This window comes from Alligator sinensis, unplaced genomic scaffold (assembly GCF_000455745.1).
Source record: "Alligator sinensis unplaced genomic scaffold, ASM45574v1 scaffold295_1, whole genome shotgun sequence".
Classification (NCBI taxonomy): Eukaryota; Metazoa; Chordata; order Crocodylia; family Alligatoridae; genus Alligator; species Alligator sinensis.
Window position 1 is genome coordinate 306,312 of NW_005842754.1, and position 16,801 is coordinate 323,112.

At 50.0% G+C, this 16,801-nt stretch overlaps 1 protein-coding gene across 1 annotated transcript in view; it reads right to left on the minus strand.

Moving 5' to 3' along the window:
* Positions 1-16,612, minus strand: part of POLE (DNA polymerase epsilon, catalytic subunit) — a 63,380-nt gene extending 46,768 nt beyond the window's left edge. The window contains exons 1-14 of the mRNA XM_006034613.3: positions 16,482-16,612; positions 16,129-16,209; positions 15,808-15,852; positions 14,803-14,895; positions 14,221-14,375; positions 13,632-13,773; positions 12,436-12,516; positions 12,033-12,140; positions 11,412-11,522; positions 11,043-11,128; positions 9,793-9,912; positions 8,945-9,077; positions 5,910-6,023; positions 3,569-3,781 (exon numbers count right to left, since the gene is read on the minus strand). Of these exons, the coding sequence (XP_006034675.1) occupies positions 3,569-3,781; positions 5,910-6,023; positions 8,945-9,077; positions 9,793-9,912; positions 11,043-11,128; positions 11,412-11,522; positions 12,033-12,140; positions 12,436-12,516; positions 13,632-13,773; positions 14,221-14,375; positions 14,803-14,895; positions 15,808-15,852; positions 16,129-16,209; positions 16,482-16,556 (1,557 nt within the window). The 5' untranslated portion in view covers positions 16,557-16,612. The remainder of the gene's footprint in view (positions 1-3,568; positions 3,782-5,909; positions 6,024-8,944; positions 9,078-9,792; positions 9,913-11,042; positions 11,129-11,411; positions 11,523-12,032; positions 12,141-12,435; positions 12,517-13,631; positions 13,774-14,220; positions 14,376-14,802; positions 14,896-15,807; positions 15,853-16,128; positions 16,210-16,481) is intronic.
* Positions 16,613-16,801: the final 189 nt, after the last annotated feature.

The window sequence follows — 16,801 nt, forward strand, 5'->3', positions numbered from 1 at the left end:
ACATATCATCAAACTGGACTACAGACAGGCACAGCAGGGACACCAGCCCACCAACGGTTAGAGTCTTTTCTGTCATTTAGTTTTGTAACTTGTTGGTAGTTATAAAAGCAAGCCTTTCTGCTATTCATCAACTGAGTGTTATGTCAATTCATAAAGCACTAGGTTAGAAATTAGGTTTTTAAGTGCAACACCAGGACCCATTTGTAAGCATCAATGTCCAGTCCTGACCCAATAAACAGTTTAAGTAGAAAACACACACATATTTTGGTCCCAAAATATTAATTACACATGGTACAAGTTAAAGCAGCTCAACAGTCTTAAGTTTAAAGACAGAAATCAACAAGAAAACATTAACAGCAGTATCAACCTGTGGCCCTCCATTACTCCCAAATGACATTCATCATTGTGCAATTTGCACAATGCAAAATTACCAGTGCCCCTCACTTCCGACTCGCAGCCCCCTGGCCCAGTCATTTCCCCTAAGTCCCAACTCAAAGCCACCCAGCCTCCTAGCCCTGCTGGTGCCCCTCACTCCTGACTTGCCGTGCCCTGCCCCCAGCTCCACGGTGTGTGGGGCAGGGGGTGGGAGTATATGCACTCACAGAGGGCATGGGGCTGCAGCCTGGCTGGACTGGCACGGGCAGGAGCTGCCTTCATGGCCTAGCGGACAGGACCTGGAGAGGGGCATCAAGACTCGCTGCTGCTGCTGCCACCACTGCTAGGACACCAAGGCCAGCCACACCACCAACAGTGTGAGGAGTAATGGACGGGGGGTGGGCTGTGCTGCCCTCACCTCTTCCTGCTGCCAGCCGCTTGCGCGCTGGACTGTGGCTCCACTCCGCTGCCATGACCTGGCCACTGCTACTCTCCCCAGGCCACCCATGCTGCCCACCACCCCTTCAGGGTAGAGCTCAGGCTTGAGGGAAGCGGTGGCAGCAGAAGGAAGTGAGGGCAGCGTGCCCCCCCCCCCATTACTCCTTGTGCAGTCTTACCACCCTGCTCTGCCTTCCTGTGCAGGGTCTTGCTTGCTGGGCCACAGAGGTGGCTCCGGCCTGTGCCGGTCCATCCAGGCTGCAACCCCATGCCCACTCTGGGCACGCAAATTTTCCCACGATTGTTCATGACCCTTTTATATTTTCTCAACCTGTGGGTTGCAAGAGTCACTGCTCTAGGCAACAGGAAGATGCAGCATTTCATTACAAGCTTCTAAAATGACCACATGTTCTAGAGTGCTGTTGCTGTCAAAATACAACACACAAAGCCTGGATACAGGAGGCACCTCACTGCTGTTGAGATCTCCCTAAAATAAAGGTACATGAAATACAGTGCTTATAGGTCTGTAAAATTTTAAGTTCGTCCATATCACAGTGCATCAGATTGACTGCTAGACTGGTTCTGTTCTGTCTCAAATGCACTTTGCTATCTGTAGGAACCAGGTTACTCAGTTCTACACCAAGAATCCTTTTGGGTCCAAATACATGCTGCCCATTGATCTGCAGCAAAAATGATTAATGCAAGAGCTGAATGCGCTGGAAGACATACACAGCACAGGAGTCCAACATTCTACATTACAATTAATGAACCAACCCCAAAGAGCTTATGAAACATGGAGTGTGTGACCAAGAACACTGGAAGGGGCTGACTGAGGAAATTCAAGACAAGCAGAGCAAATGGTACTGAAATCAGCAGCCAGCCAAGAATGGTTGAGATGAAGGAAGCAATAACAAGAGGCATAATCAACATGGGCAGAGGGAGACATAACTCTAAGGAGACAGGAACACAGGGTGCCCTTTGCCAAGGGCATGGGGCTCCTGAATGCTCTCTCTTGCCAGTGTCTGGGACGTCACACAGCATTTTGTCTGAGTTGGCTATTTGGTAGTTTCCTGCTCTATCCCAAGGTGAGCTATTATTTCAGCTGTAGGGTTGCTTAAAGAGTCTTAGTGAGATGTCGAGGGCTGCAAGGGTCGCCCCACGCCCTGGTTGCAATCTTGTGACCGAAAGTCCCAACCCTAACCCCTGATCTTTGCCATTGGAAGACTCTCCCCTTGCCCAGGAAGTACTGCTTGGGGGGAGGAGTTGCTTGTATATTGTGTGTGGAGGGGTAGGTGGAATATTTGGGGTGTGGATATGTGTGAATGTGGGAGGGGGTGTGTGTGTGTGTGTGTGGGGGGGGAGTCGGTATGGTTGAGGTATTGGGTGAGTGTGCGGGTGTATGTGTGGGCTGTGTGGAGGGGTGGGGTGTGAGTATGGTGGGGTGTGTGGGGCTTCTTTTTCCACATGTGGCTTCCCCCCAATCCGCTCTTAGTGATGCGGCTAAGCCCAGCCCTTCTGCAGGTGTTGGGAGGGGATCCATGCTGCCTGCCTGCCTGGCTTGCAGCATCCTGTAAAACGGTGGGAAAGTAGCTGCTGCTAGTGGGCAGCAAGGGAAGCCCCCGGGAGAATGGGGTGGGGCACAGGGAGCCGAGCCTGGCACTACGGGCTCTCTCAGGCTCTGTTCCACACCCACCCGGCACAGCTGCAGCTGCGCCTGCGCTGGCTCCTACTGCTTCCACCTGCATCAACCTCATGCTGGTTCCTGCCTGTCTCATGCCTGCCCAACGGGGATTTGTGAACAGCCGAGTTCCTTCATGCCCTCCACTCCATCCACATGCTCCCCAGCCCAGCTATGTACAAACAGAACCAAAGCGAGATGCAGGCAGAGCCCACCCCACTCCCCTCAATGCTGCAGCCCCCCCTCCCTACCTGCTGCCCAAAGCTCTGCAGCAAGGACAGAAGTCACTATCACTGGAGGCTGAGGCAGCCCAGCAGTTCCCTGGGCAGTGCCATCAGCAGCTCTGCCTAGCTGTGCCTCCTGGCTGGGGCTGGCACCCACTGGTGGGGGAGGCTGGAAGCACAGCACATGCTGCCCCAGGCAGCAGTGGCCATGAATTGGCCCCATGTGGAGTGGAATGGGGGCAACTGACAGCTGGGTCAGAAACAATAAATTGGTGGGTGCCTGCCTTTGGGCCAGATCCAATCAGCTGGTGGGCACATGTGGCACGTGGGCTGTATTTTGCACACCCCTGCTCTATTAGCTGTCCAACTTTTAAACTGCACATCTCCAGGGCTGAATGTTGCCAGGGTGTATACTGCACCTAGTGCCCTTCCATCCTCAAGCTCCCTAGCTGCAGGCTACTCAGTTGCAGGCTCCCTCATTGGCTGCCCTATCCTGCCCTCATGGGAAAGGGTTAGGCAGCAGAAGCTAGAAGATACATGAGGAGCCCAAAGACCCAGCAGTATCAGGAGAGCAATGGGGAAAGCCATTCCTGGACCAAGAACCCAGGGGCCTAAAGCTAACTGCCCAGGGGCTGAATGAGGCCTGGAGGCCACCCGCTAGACAGCCCTGTTCTACTAGACTTCATGTGCTCAGCAACTCTACACAAGTATAAAATATCTGTGTCTTGGACTTAATCCCCCACTCCCGGTAAGAAAAACAGAATCTCAAGGGAATGCAGTTACCAAAATGAGTGATATTCATGTTGGTTCTCTTCACCCTCTTTCAGAGACAAGATCATTCAAAGAAACCTACCATTTTGAAGCGACATGGGATGTCACTGCGGAAAACCCCAGACTCCAGTGCCTCCACATGGCCACCAACATAAGTCTCAGAGTCCAGCACATGACCATCCTCGGTGAGCTTGTTGAATTCCTGCTCTTGCTTGTTGGGGAAGATTATGTTGGCGTGATGGGCCTGGACCATCAGCAGTGCCTCACACAGCGTTCCAGAACCCTTCCGTAACACCTTTGGAGATAAACATGGGGCTCCTGTTATCAGGCAGTTAGACACTCAGTACAGACCTGGCCACACAAAAGCCCTATGCAACTGAGACTAGGTTGGCCCACCTAGTCAGTGAGATGAGGAACTTGAACTAGTTACAGCCATCACTTGCATTTAGATACAAGATTGGAGAATGCCCCTACTCCAAAACAAAATGATTTAGGGGACAGTAAACAAAGCTGAGCCTCTGACTTGGTTGTATCTACACCAGCGGTTCCCAAACTGTGGTACGTGTACCACTAGTGGTATGCAGATGACCTGGAAGTGGTACGCAGAAAGCTGTGGGGAGGGGCCAAACACACCCAGAGCACAGTAGCAGCCTGCTGCAAACAGCCTGGAACACAGCACTGCATGTGGAGTAGCACCCAGCAAGTAAGTGTGTTGGGAGGAAAGGGAGTGGGCAGAGCAAGACCCCTATGGTGAGGGAGGTAGGGGAGCAGAAGCAGGGCCTAGGGTAAACAGGGCCCTGGGGCAGGTGGTGGGATGGTCAGAGCCTGGGCAGCTCATCCAGGGGCGTTGGGGGGAGGAGGGGAGGCTCCCTGCCAATGCACGCACCCTGGGGCAGGCACGTAGGACATGTGCCCCCCAAATCTGTGTGGGGTAGAAGCAGGCTGCCGCTGGGTTCTGCACCATGCTCCCGCTGCTGCTGCCTGGGAGCATCACGGGACGCCACGTGCCTGCTGCATGCTGGCTGTACTGTGTCCTCTGCCCACCTGGCAGCAGCAGGCACATTGTGTGCCATGCAGCTCCGGAGGCAGCTGTAGCACAGTGCAGAGTGCAGTGGCAGCCCGCTGCTCCCCGAGGTTTCTCTCTCCTCGGGCTGTGCCAGCCCTGCCACAGAGATGGGGCAAGCCAAAGGCGGCCTGGGCCTTTCCAGGGATGCGGAGGGGGGCGGGCATACCCCTGCTGGGCACACCCTGGGGCAGGCATGGGGGACACATGCCCCCTGTTCTGTGCATGGGTGGAGGTGGGTTGCACACTGGGCTCTGCCCCATGTGGCACTGCCTCCCGACCTGCACGGGATGCCATCTGCCTGCCACTGCGAAGCGGGCAGAGGCACTCTGCCCCTCCCCCTCCACAGACTTACCTGCTGGGCACTGTGCATCTGTGTGCGTGTCTGTAAGTTCGTCTATGTCTGTCACTCCCAAGCCGCTGCCCTTCACTCCTGACCCACAGTAGCCTGCATCCTGTGAGGAGGTGCCCTCCCCAGTCTCAAAACCCCCACATACATCCCCACCTTCACAAATCCCGCCCCGCACACACAAACCCCACCCCCCAACCATACAAAGTACCTGCATGATTTTGAGTTTTTAGCTATGCAATTAAAATTGCAATTGCAAGTAATTTAACATCCCACAACTAATCACAATCAATTTTTTAAATTTTAACTGTTTTATATGGCTACCATAACTGATAAAACAATCTTTTATGATTACTAAAGGTTTTGATGTTGTTTTAATGCATAGTCCGTTACCTATGTGTATGAAAAATTTGCTGGTGGTACTTAAGGCTGTATCATTTTAAATTGGTCGCACTCAGCCTGTCAGAGTTTGGGAACCACTGGTCTACACTATAGATCTGACTGCTGCACTAACACCAAATAAGTTCCCCATGGCTTGCGTTAATGGTACTCACAGCAGGCCTACATATCATGGTGAAATTTTTCCTGGCATTGCCAATGTCATATTTACTCTACCGTACCCACTTAACTAGTACAATGGCAACTGTGGGAGATCTGCTGAGATGTTTTACCAAAGTTAGCTCCTTAGAGACCACTGGATAGATCTGGCCCAAGATAATAACAAAGAGGCCCTTTGTTGAGTAAATGTCCAGAAGCTGGCATAACACCTGCTGAAGCCTCCTTTTTAGAAGTAGTGGGCATGCAAAATCTTAGCCAAAAATCACTGAAAGCTGCAGATGCTCAGCATTTCTGACCTATATATGCCTGCTTTTACCCCACTGAGCCAAGAAAGGGGGAAGTATATTGGCAACGGGAATGCTTGCATTGACAGAGCATCCTTGCTGACTGCTTACTAAGGAAGCAACTCCTCTACTCAGCACAGGAAAAACTTGATTTCTTGAGAACACTCACCTCATCAGGCTCCATGGGAATGATGGTGCACAAGGCAAAGATGAAAGGGTGAACATACTTCATGTACATATAGTATGTAGCAACTGCATCAGACACTGAATAGGTGGCCAGAGTCTAATGGGAAACAGGAGTGAATCACATTAATATTCACTTCAAGGCTAAAAAAGCAACACCTCCACGCTTACTGCTTCCTGAAGAAATATGGGCAGACCCTGCTTAAAAAAAAAAAAAAGAGTAAACACTGTTTTTTGGCTTAATGGGACAACTTAATTGTGTAGCCCCAAGGTCAGCAACATTTTCTGGTGGTGCAAGAGCAAAGACTCAACTAAGGTCAGAGTTAGGCAGGCACTAGGATTTGGCAGCTGCTGCTGCTTCTCCCTGCTGTTCAGCTACAGTGCCATGTGTCAATAGCTCCCTTCTGCCAGAGCCCCAGGCAGCTGACTGTGGCATGGTCCTGGGAGACCTCCTTGCTGCTAAGTGCCACAGCTAGACACGCTAGGTCCAAAGGCTTTAGGTTAGATCTGGCTTGCAGGCTATGGGTTACCCCCAGTGTAGCCAAATAAAAACCCTTTAGTTTTCATAAAATGAGGGATGGAGAAGTTGCTGCCTACCTGGCACAGGTGTTTTAGAATTGTAGCAGTGGGGAATAATAATTGGATTATTTATAGGGGTGCACTGATAAAGATTTTCCTAGCCAATACCAATAGCTGATTATTAACCAGCCATATTGGCCAATACTTATCTGATAGCTGATTTACAGGAATGCAGCCTGGCAGCTTGGAGAGCAGCATCCAGCCAATAAGTCTGTGGGGGGGCAAAGGGGCATGGGGGAGGAAAAGGGTGTGGGGGGTAGATCCAGGCCCCCATGCTGAGGGAGGGAGTGGGTAAGGGGTAGATGCTTGCCAGCCAGGGTAATAAGTGGGACCCTGGGGCCAGGAGCAGGATGGGGCCACAGGTGGTTCATCCAGTGGATGCAGAAGGTGGGGCGGGGCAGCCACTCTCCACTGCTGTGACCTCCCCCAGGGGAGGCATGGGGGGCATGTGCCCCCCAGATTTGTGTTCGGGATAAGGGTGAGCTGCCCACGGTGGGCTTGGGGCCAAGGACTGCGCCAGCCTTTTCCCAGCAGGGGGGCTAAGAGTGGGGTGGGTGGCAGCGGTGCTAGGAAGGGCGCCTATGGGGAATTTTGGGGAGGTTATAGCCCCCCAAACCTCCCTAGCCCTGTCCCTGCTCAGGGCACTCTGCTCTGCTGCCTTCCCCTGAGGAGCCCTGTGCTGTGGGGCACATAGGGGGCACACGGCCAGCACGGGGCTCCCAAGGGAAAGGCAGCAGAGCGGAGTGCCTGAGCAGGGGTGGCCCTTGAGGCTATAGCCACCCCAAAATCCCCTGTAGCCCCCCCTCCCAGCACTGCCGCCTGCCTCGCACAGCTGAGCCCGCCCTACTCCCAGTCCCCCTGCTGGGAAGAGGCTGGTGCAGCCCCTGGCCCTAAGCCCACAGCAGGAAGCCCACCTCTGCCCCACACACAAATTCAGGGGTAGGTGCACATCACCCCATGCCTTCCCCAGGGGTGTGCCCAGTGGCACCGCCCCGTCCCCCCCACCATGCCCCCTGGATGAGCCACCCACGGCTCCATCCTACACCCAACCCCAGGGTCCCATTCACTGCCCTGGCTGGGCAGCTCCTGCCCCTGCCTCAGCCCCACTCCCTCCCTCACTATGGGGGCTTGGATTTGCTCCCTGCCCCATGTGCTCCCTGCCCCATGTCCTCCCCTCACCCCTCAACTTACTGGCCGGATGCTGCTCTCCAAGCTGCCCGCCTACATGCATGTGTATGGCTGCGGCCATACATGTGGCATTTAATTGGTGATATTATTGGCTACATCGGCCAAAAAAAGTTGATAATGTTAATTTTCTTTTTCTTGGTACCAATCCAATATGCAACTGATATATTGGCGCACCTCTAATGATCTTTTCGGTTGCATGTGTCTTCCTTCGAAGCTACTTGTTAATTTCTTTGCTCCTAGTTTCTAGCTAGGGATCCACCAAATTCACGGCCCCGACAACTGATTACACAGCTGTAACATAGCTGGGGCCCCCCCGATTTGACAGCCGCATCACGGCTGTGGCCACTGTTTTGAAGGCCACACTGGGTATGCAGTTTCAGCCAGGTGGTTCCTACCCCAGCATACAAGGCTCTAGCTTCTGGCTGCTGGATCTGGAGCCCTAGCACTCTGCTGCTTGCTTGCTCCAGAACAGCTCCTGCTGCCCTCCCACTGGTGCCCGCAGCCCAACCGGGTGCTTCTCCACGTCCCCTGCCTCCAGTTCCAGGATCTGGAGCCGAGTCCTGTGCTTGCTGGGAGTGGTGTGGCATGGTGCAGCAGGAGCAAGCTGCTGCTGGAGGCAGAGAGAGCAGACCAGCACCTGGCTGTCTGCAGTCATACCAGGAACAGCCTACTGAAAGCTGCTCCTGCCCCTGCTGCACAGTGCTGTGCTGCACCATGCCACTTTGTTTTGGGTAGAAAGGCAGGCGAGCAGCTTGAGGCAGGCAGCTCCTGCCAGTGCTGGGGCTCCAGCTTCAGCTCTCGCTGCTTTTCCTGGAGCTGGAGCCCTGTCTGCTGGGACAGGAGCAGGTTTCAACAGGCTATCCCCAGGGCAGGTTGCTCTGATGTGAGCAAAGGGGGCTCAGCCCCATGCAGAGTGCCATGGGGGGCAGCATGGACATCACTCCCCAGAGAGTGATCTCTGCTACGCGTCCCTCACTTTCTCCCCTCCCCTCACCCACAATAGGCTCCCAGGACCTGACACCATGTATTTGGTAGATCCCTATTTACCGCCCTCATCCAACCCTTTTAAGTGCCTATATTCTTTTACATGTGTTTAACTCCATAAGCCCCGCTTTGGGCAGTATTGAACTTAAACTGTGCCTACTTCTTTCCCACAACTGAAGAAAGGCGCTTTGTGCCCAAAAGCTTGTCTAATATCTCTCTCAACCATACAGTTTATCAGGAAAGGGAGAACTGTACAAAACTGAAAAGTACCTGAGGTTCCTCTGTAGCCATCCGGCACATCTCTTCAGGGTCCAGCTCCACTGGGTCATAACCCAGCTTTGCTTTAGCTGCTGCTTTCAGGTTGTGGCTTCCTACTGGGAGGTAACTGTCTCTCTTTACCCATCTGAAAGGAATAAACAGAAAACCAGCTTGTGAACAGAAGCCAAGGGAAAGAACACAGTTCTGTTCCAGAAAGCAATGAACTACACACTACATACAAAGCACTTTGATTACTAGAACAAGCAGAGGAGGAGAACAGTAGCATTCATGGAGGTCTGGTACTGCTAGTCAGGAACAAAGTCTAGCACAAGGAAAGGCTAGGCAGTTTCAGAGTATGCCTTTGCTAATGGATTCAGTCCTAATTTGCTGCAGCCTGAACCTTGGTTAGCTAGAAAACAGATTTACAAGCTAATTCTAGTCAAAGTTTCCTAAAGCAGATTTGTCCAGTTGCAAAAATGATTGCCTTTTTCTTCTGAACCTGTGAGAAAAAACTGCCAGGTAGAATGTGATTATGTTTACACAAGGGGAATAGGATAAAACAAACCCTTGGCATTTGTTATTAAAGTCAGAGGGCAATTAACTATCTTATAACCTGACTAACAAGACCATTAACAAACTAAACAATCTACACCCCAATAAACCCATTGCTAGATCCAGCAAAACAAGGGATGCAAAAGTGCAATGCTTGTTTTCTGTGAATAACAACCTCATTATCTCATTATAAACCAAACATCCAATAACCAGACACTGGAGATAGTATGCACTTTATAAAAAACTGTAATTAGATAGAGTTGAAGGGGACAAATAAAAGTGCACACAATAAAGGTGGCATCTGGTACCTGAGACAGTCCATGTGGATGCATTGTGAGGTTTTGTACTCCCCTTGACTGTCTTTTTGGAATCCAATTTCCTGATGCACATTCAGTCCATGAACTGCTGCTCTGGCTTCCACAAAGGGCCTAGGGAGGAAGACAATGTGCAGCAGAAGGGATACAACAGGTGCTTTAAGCTCTCTTCCCTTAACAGTGGTTACAAATGTCCTGATATTATAAATCACCAAGCCCAGAGCTTACTTGGTGAACCTCACTTGATCCTACACTTTCATGGCTATTCTAATATAATAAGAGGCTTAAGTCCATCTGTCAGTCTGTAACGCTTCTGACCAACTGTGCATGTGCCAGGCTGTACGGGCCCAAGTTTACACCGCTGCCAAGGAAGTTTGGCAGCGGGGAACATGCCCTGGCTGCCCGAGCAGCAGGGCTTCCCTTTGCCTCCCTGTCTGAGGGCAAAGGGGTGGGGGTGGGGGGAGGGTGGAAATCATAGTGGCAGCGCCCCCCAGAACAACCAACAAGGAGGAGGAAGCAGGCAGATGCGAGCCAGGTGGACTTGACGCAGCAAGGGGGTGGGGTGCAGGATTGGGTCCTCACTGGGCCTTCCCTGTCATTCTGGACGGGCAATTTGCTAGTACTATAATATTTGGATACAAGACTGAATAAAGTTCCATCAGGATCATATAATGGGGATTATGATACAAACAGATACAGCATCTCAACTGCAATCTATACCTGGATACAGGACTTTGAGGTCAATCAGCTCTAGCTGTGTGAATCCTCCACTGTTCTCCTTTCCGGACTCTTCTTTTCCACCCCCACCTCTAATTTTAGCATCAACACACACAAGCATATCTCCTTGGCATAAATTCAACCATGAAATAGTAGTATAGAGAGAAGCTTAGAAATTCATGGAGTAACTAGACTGAGCTACATCTGGTGTCATTTTGCAATGCAGCTACATCAGTTGACTTTGAAATAAGTTTTGCATAACACTTTTTCACCCTATTACTGCTCTGCAGATGGAGTCTGAGAACCACAGACTTCAATTAGTCTTCTACACTCCTAGAAGGAGTTCTAGGAGAGTGCTTCAGGGCAAAGAGAATGGCCAAATACCTCATTTGGATTACAGTAGCATTACACCAACACCTTGGAATCCCCTGGAAAAGGAAAGAGGATGCATGACCTGCACCTGTCCCCTATTTCAGTTAACCCTTGCCCTGTAAAGTCCAAGACCTAGTTTCCAGTTCCATTATTACCAGTCAAAGAAGTCTCCATTATAAGTGACAAAGATGGTGGGTTTGGTCTCCTGGATATGCTCAAACCACCTCCGAATTAAATGGGCCTGGTTTAAAGAGAAAGGTAAAACAATAGGTAGGTCATTTCCTTTCCAGGATGGAGAAACACTAGATAGCATAGCCTATCTAACACTACAGCCATAGCTCTTCCTCCCTCTATAACCTGAACTGCTCTACTATGACTGAACCCAGGAAACAAGTGGTAACTGGAACCATAGCCCCCAATAGGAAGCAACCTATTGTATGACCCAGTGTTCTTTGGTCTACCAAATATTTGGGTAGATAACAGGCAGCTGTATGAGCTTCATCTTCCAAACAGAACCCACTCACCTCATCTGGCTCATTAAAGATGCAGAAAGGGCCTTCATACTCTGGCTTAGGAGTAAACTCAAAATCTTCAATATCCTCAGAGACAATCTCTCTGTTTGTGATCAGGTAGCCCTAGGAAAACCAAAACTGGGAGACATTACTGGGTATGTGCAGCCTAGGTGTGACAAGCTTGGTAGAGCTTTATAAAAGAGAAATATGCTGTATACAGACTAGAGTCTGATATGATCCTGCCTTGTAATTGCAGAGGTTCATGCATGACAGAAGATCCTCTCTTGACAAAACAATGTCTATGATCATGTTGAGAGATTTCAATTCTTGGCCCAAGATTTAAATTTTGTATGGAAGTTGAAGGGTAACTGAGATTTCCACCCCCACCCAAGTCCTCTCACTCACTGCTTTTCATCAAGAGAAGGATGCCTCGTCCCAACTGGATGATGCATACTTCTGTAATAGACACTAATGCAGGAAAGCTGTGGGGGACCCTGCAGTCTCTGACATACATAATTTTGTTCAGTTACCCATTCAATAAATACTGACAAGCTTGCAATGAAGGTAAAGTGAAGAAGAGGTGACTGAAGCCTCATGGCTAGCCTACGACATAACTTTGGGGATGGCAGTTACCTGACCATCAATCATGTAAGAGATCATCATGATCTGGTCCGTCTCTGCATCAGGGAACTTCAGGGGGAGCTTGGTGGTTTCGATATCAAAGGCTAGAACAACAGGATCCTGAAAAATATCAAATAAGTCCAATCAGAACCTGGATTCAAGTCAAAGTGATCTAAGATCATCTTTAAGACAAAACAACACAGTAAACAAGGCAGACTAACTCATCTCACTTTCCAACCCAGCAACCCAGTATCAATCTCCAAGCCTTGTACTAGTCACCACACCCCATGTGGTATACAGTCAGTCACATATTTGGAAAAACTTACACTTCGTTTCTGGAAATTAATTTGAAGCCAAGAAAATTCAGCTATGTATGGCCACTACAAACTGGCTTTTTCCAGACAGGAACACTCACCGGTCGCTCTACCAGGTCATCTCTGCGAGTGATTTCTGGAGGGTAGACATTGCCACGGTAGCGGACATTGTACCAATGAGCCTGTAAAAGCAAGAGAATTTAAAAGAGCTGTATTAACAGATTATGCCAGTAATAAGTTTGAGCACAAGGACAACTGTACTACATCTTGAGTTGTATGCAATAAGTGCAATATGAAGGAGCTAGTGAATTGCCTGTCAGGACTGATCGGGGAAGGGGGAGGGAGGAGGTGGCGGCGGGCAGGGACGGAGTACTGTCATCCATCACCCCATGCTGCTTCCCAGGAGATGGAGGGGAAGAAGCTTGCATGTGGTAGCTGCTGCTGCCACCCACTGCCCATGCTGCTACCACTCCACATCTGGCTGTGCCGCCCCCACCATGTAGCCTCATGCCACCCCGCCCCTCCGCATCAGGCCACACGCCACCCCTGCCTCCCTCTGGCTCCGAGTCCAGCCCAGCACCTCCCAGGAGCGGAGGGGGGCGGAGCTTGCATGTGGCTGTTGCCACTGCCACCCACCACCCCACGCTGCCACCACTCCGGGGACAAAGTGGGGCTGGACACAGAGGATGGCAGGGAAGCTTGCACACGGCCACTGCCACCAACCACTGCCCTGCAATGCCATGGCTCCTCGTCCATCCCCGCCTCGCTCCCCGGCTCCATCTCCTCCATCTCTGCCATCATGGTGCCACTCCACCATCCGACTCCATCCCCAAAGAGCACTCCGATTGGTTATTTCAGTAAGCATTGTGATTGGCTGCCAAGACGACCAGAGTGCTCCAAGAGCGTTACGGACAGACAGACACACAGACTAAGCCCTTTATATATACACACAGAATGGGGGAATAAGTCACTAGAGCAGGAGTAAGAAACAAAGCTCCTGAGTTCTATTTCTAGTTCTGTCAAGATTTGATCCTGTCCACAGTGTGGCTTTTGCTAAGTCATTTCACTTTTCTGTTTAGTTTTTACATCTGAGAAAAATCACAAACAGTAATGAGCTGCATTAAATTCATGGAAATACTTGGATGGAAGGTACTATAAAAAAGGAAAGGATTTACAGTGGGTTGGTTTTTTTTGGTTGGTTGTTTTTTTTGGGGTTGTTTTTGTTTGTTTTGTTTTTTTTAACAGCTCTAAAAGAACAAATGTTCTGAGTTTCCTGGAACCAAAGCTTCCTACCTACCACATGGATCTTCAGATCAATGGACAGGCGAACATGGTATGGGACATCATACTCCCGCATATCAATTATGTTGTCCATCTGGTTGGCTGTCTTTTTCAAAGGCTCTGCATCATCTGTGGTCAGGCTGCTGCCAGTTAGTACACTGCAAAAGGCAGGGAAAAGGGATAGTTTATAGGTCTTAAATTTAGTGTGGTTAAAGAAGACAGAGCACTGTGACAGCAACCCTAAGCAACATGACATGCTTGAAAAAGGCAAAGATTCAATTTGAACAGCTGCTAAAATAGAAACGAGACAAATTTTCCATATGAATACAGCAGCCATTTTCATAAGAAGGAAAAAAAGGTTACTTATCAGAAAAACTGGGATATTTCCTGCAGCTGCTCTCATAGCTCCCTCCCTTGTTGCCAAAAATTGAACAAACAAAACAAAAGAATTGGAGGGATGATTAGAGGGGAGGCATGAGTGGAGTGAGATCTTTAGGGGTCACATGTGAAACATCTTGATCAGCAGAGCACCCAGGGAAAACAAGGGTATTATGTTGGGCATTAGGAACACTTTAAAATAGCTGGCCAAGAAACAGAACACCTACCTGGATAGCATGGATGTGTAGGCATCGCTTGCCTGGTCTTGCTCTTGGTTCTTCTTTACTGCAGGAGAGATCTCCTTCCGCACCTTCACCAGGTCATCCACTGTGCTGAAGGACAATTTGATGTAGTTTCGCTTCAGACCCACCAGATGATTTGGCTACAAAGGAACATTACCATGCCAATAAGTGGCAGAGAAAGAAAATGTTAAGACTAACAGAGAAGGAGGACAGACCATGCCAGTGAGAGAGAGTTAAGTATGGTGGTTGTATCAAACTATAGGTGAGACTTTAGACCAAAGGCAGACAGTATCATTAGGTGGGGATACAATAGATAAGAAACACCATATCACAAATTAAACTAGGAAAATGAAGGATAGGAAAAGATTACACACCTACAGAAAAAGTTATTTCTGCTCATTAGTAATACCCAGGCCACTGCTTGATGGAATATAGACCTAAGATATTTGAATCAAGCAAATCTATCTGCATGCCATTCTCTTCAGTCTTACTCCTTTTGTTTCTTTAGAGCTACACACCCTCATAAGAACTTTACAGTAAGAGCATAAACAGCAGAGTAATAGTCACCAAATCCAAATCCTCTTTCGGCACAGTTTCCAGCTTTGCAATTTTCCCTTGAAACTTCTTGGAAAGGAAGGAAGATACTTCTCGTTCACAGCCCTGCGAAGAGACCTGAGGATCAGCAATAAACTCTTCCCAAAAGGACAGCAGTTTCCAGAACCAAGTGAGACAACATCTGCATCTCTCAATCTATGTGGGCTTTAATACTAGCCAGACTGCCAACTACTCCCTTCAAAACTGGGAATAGATTTTAAGTAGTCTCCTAGACTGTAAAGCCGAGAACTGACAGACAAGCACAGCAGTGGTAGTGCTCAAACTGCTACATGTGCACAAGCTTGTAGCAATACAAGCAAGCTAAGTCACCCCAGCTTTGGCCCTGGATAAAGTGAAAGCTAATGCTGGAGTTGTTCTGTCACGTTTGCTTCCCTACGGGTTGGGGCACATGTAGCAGTTACAGTCTAGCATGTGCTGTGCACTCCTGAGTAGCATCTCCCCTTCTTTTGAAACCACTCTAAATAAGCATTTATCCACTCCCTCTGCAGATTTCCCAGGCGGGCAGAGTAGAACAGCAGCGAAGAGCTGGCCACTTACTGGATGCTGAACAGAAGCAAAAGGAGTATCATTCACTCCTGTGGGCTCTTTGGGGTTTAACCTTGCAAACACAGGAGCAACAGGTAGCTGTTATTCTGAAGGATAGCTCATTAACTAAAATAAACTCTTTTTCCTTTTATCTATATTAGAAAGGCGACATTATCGATAACAGCTCTTTCCCATTTCCTTTCAGTTCTACCAGACTTAAAATGACAAGCCCCAATGCATCTAAGACATCAGTACTATAACAACTTTTTCTTGCTTCTTCCAGGCAGGACACTGACACCTGCTCCTTCTCCCCAAAGCTTCCCAGACTATCACTGTGTTAATGCTCCTATGAGCACGACTGAACGATACCACCACACTCTACCAAGACCCTGCTTGTCAGCCCCAGGGTCCCAAGGTTGATGTTCTACCTACCTTTCGAGTTGCAATGTAGAAGTATGGCTTGTAGGGCAGGGCCACCTACAGGTGGAAAAAAAGTCAATACCACACACTTTTGCAGTAAAAGAAAAAAAAGAAAATAGTTAAGACGCATTCCTCATGCTACATACTGGTGTATGTGACATCAGTATTCCCGCCCTAGTTTCTCTCCAATAGCAGGCAGAAACTAGTTTGGCACAGGAACATTATAAAGAGCAGGGGCAGCCACTTTATACTCTTTCCGTGCCAAACCGGATTCTTTTTGCCCTCCCATGGTGCCCCCCATATTCCTCAGTCCTTAACCTCTCCCAGACTTACCTTAAACCTACTTCCATCCTCCTGGATGAAATAATAATCCACAGAGCTGACCAAGCGCTTATCTTCATCCAGGATCTCTGTCTGAGAACCAAAGAAGTATTGTTTTATTCATCCTGTTAAACAGGATATGCAAACCCCACATCCTCCCCTTTCCAGGCACCTGCCTCTTGTCTCCTAACACACTCAGGCCCTTCCCCCCACTCGGGAAAGCAGTCCTGTGGTTACAGCTCCACCAAACCATTCAGCCCTCTGTGCCAAAATGCCAAGTACCACCCGGGACTGATGTGCAGACAATGCTCAGGGAGGGGCGTGGGCCAGTGCTGCAGGCAGCGGCGAGGGGACAGGGCCGGTACCGGGTGCATGTTGATCAGCCAGCCGGTCTTCTCGCCAGGGTCCTTCATCCGCTCAAACCCAAACTGCGCGTCCATCCTGTCCGCACACTGGCTCCGCTCCAGGCGCTTGAGAGCGGAGAGCGAGGAGCCATCGTCCCTAGGGCGAAGGGAGCGTAAGGAACATCATCACCCGCCCACCCCGCCCCTGACAGCCGCGCCGGCTGGGGGAGAGCGTCGGGGAAGCTCGGGAGCCCGCGGCGACGCTCCCCGGCGCGCCTGGGTCCGGCAGCGGAGCCGGGCAGGGAAGGCAGCAGGAACCGCGCCCGCACCGGCAGCTCCAG